Raw genomic sequence first — 1,369 nt, forward strand, 5'->3', positions numbered from 1 at the left:
GGTAAACGCAAAATTTGTTGACACGCGCACCGGGTGAGAATAGCCACAAGACCCGCCTGCACTATTCTCACCCCGGGTGAGAATAGAGGTGGCCCCGAAAATTATTCGTTCCTGTCAACTGCCGCAGTTCTTAGCCAGGCCTGAGAAGTTTGATGCAGTCACTCTCCTGGCTGGGTGACCAGATGGGGAATAGTTAAAATAGTCTGATTATTAGAGCTGGGCGAAGAATCTAGTCGGGAACCGATTCCCAAGACTAATGCTACGAAAGAAAAGTTCCGACTCCTTTTTACGTAAACCAGCCGTTACCAGTAGAATCTAACTTTAATCTGTAAAATCTTCTTTTTAATTTTTAGATTTTTTTGGGGGAAAAATAAGAATTAATGCTTCGTAGTGTTCCGAAATCAAGGTTATCCTAAATCCTAAAGATGTTCGGAGCTGCCATGTAATCATGTAATCACAGGAAGAAATCCCATCATTGGAAAGTAAGTAATTGGGTTCGGAGTCGATTCCTACGATTCTAAGCTTTCAATAACCGAGAACCTCGCCGCCCAGCACTACTGATTATCAGTCATTCGATCCAGGTTTGAGTAATTGCCTGATCTGGATCAGTCATTCAATTTCACATTCTAATTGTCAACAGACCTACAAAAAAGGGGGTTGTGCCTGTTATAAACCTCTTCAGATAGATTTCAACTCAGTTCCCTTTTTTTTCTTTCTGAAGACAAAGGAAAGACATCACACTTGGCAAGACCAAAAGATTGTTGTGTTACGACAGATTTCTAAAAGACAAGATCGCCCAGGTCTTGACCTACTTTAGGCGACACTGGAATACCGAGACTAATAATATCACAAAACGTAACACTTTCAACATAAATTCACTTTACCAAACGCTTTGAACTGATCTGTCGTCATGAAACGGTTTTAAGATTTCCAACTCCAAAAAATTAGGAAGATTATACTCGATTGAATGAGGGCTTGCACTGTTTGATGAAATGCCTGCCTCTATCGTCCAGTGAAACCGGAAGTGATCTGACTGAGAGACTGTGGCGAAACAGGAAGTTGACGCAAGAGCTTGGCTTAGCCAAAGCCTCGAAGTGTTGTAGCTTGTAGTTCGTGCAGTCATTGATTCAGTACAGACACCGGTACCAAAGAGGGAAATCTACCTCTTTGTTTTTGACCGGTACTGAACCTCACTGAACGGCGAACGGCCACGCCTAGCCCTAGGCTATGCCATGTAAATCAAGGGTCTAGCTTACAGATGGCTGTACGGGAAAAAATACCCGACAATCTTTCCTTCACAGAGAGTGGTACACCAGTTAGTAGAGCAGTGTCATAAATGCTGGACCCGACAAAAGTACACACCGGTACA

The 1,369-nt window shown here is 43.0% G+C and overlaps 1 protein-coding gene across 1 annotated transcript in view; it reads right to left on the reverse strand.

Moving 5' to 3' along the window:
• LOC101847940 (eukaryotic translation initiation factor 1) overlaps positions 1-1,065 on the reverse strand; it is a 10,082-nt gene extending 9,017 nt beyond the window's left edge. The window contains exon 1 of the mRNA XM_005093039.3: positions 885-1,065. Within this exon, the coding sequence (XP_005093096.1) occupies positions 885-912 (28 nt within the window). The 5' untranslated portion in view covers positions 913-1,065. The remainder of the gene's footprint in view (positions 1-884) is intronic.
• Positions 1,066-1,369: the final 304 nt, after the last annotated feature.

This window comes from Aplysia californica, unplaced genomic scaffold, assembly GCF_000002075.1.
Source record: "Aplysia californica isolate F4 #8 unplaced genomic scaffold, AplCal3.0 scaffold00057, whole genome shotgun sequence".
NCBI lineage: Eukaryota > Metazoa > Mollusca > Gastropoda > Aplysiida > Aplysiidae > Aplysia > Aplysia californica.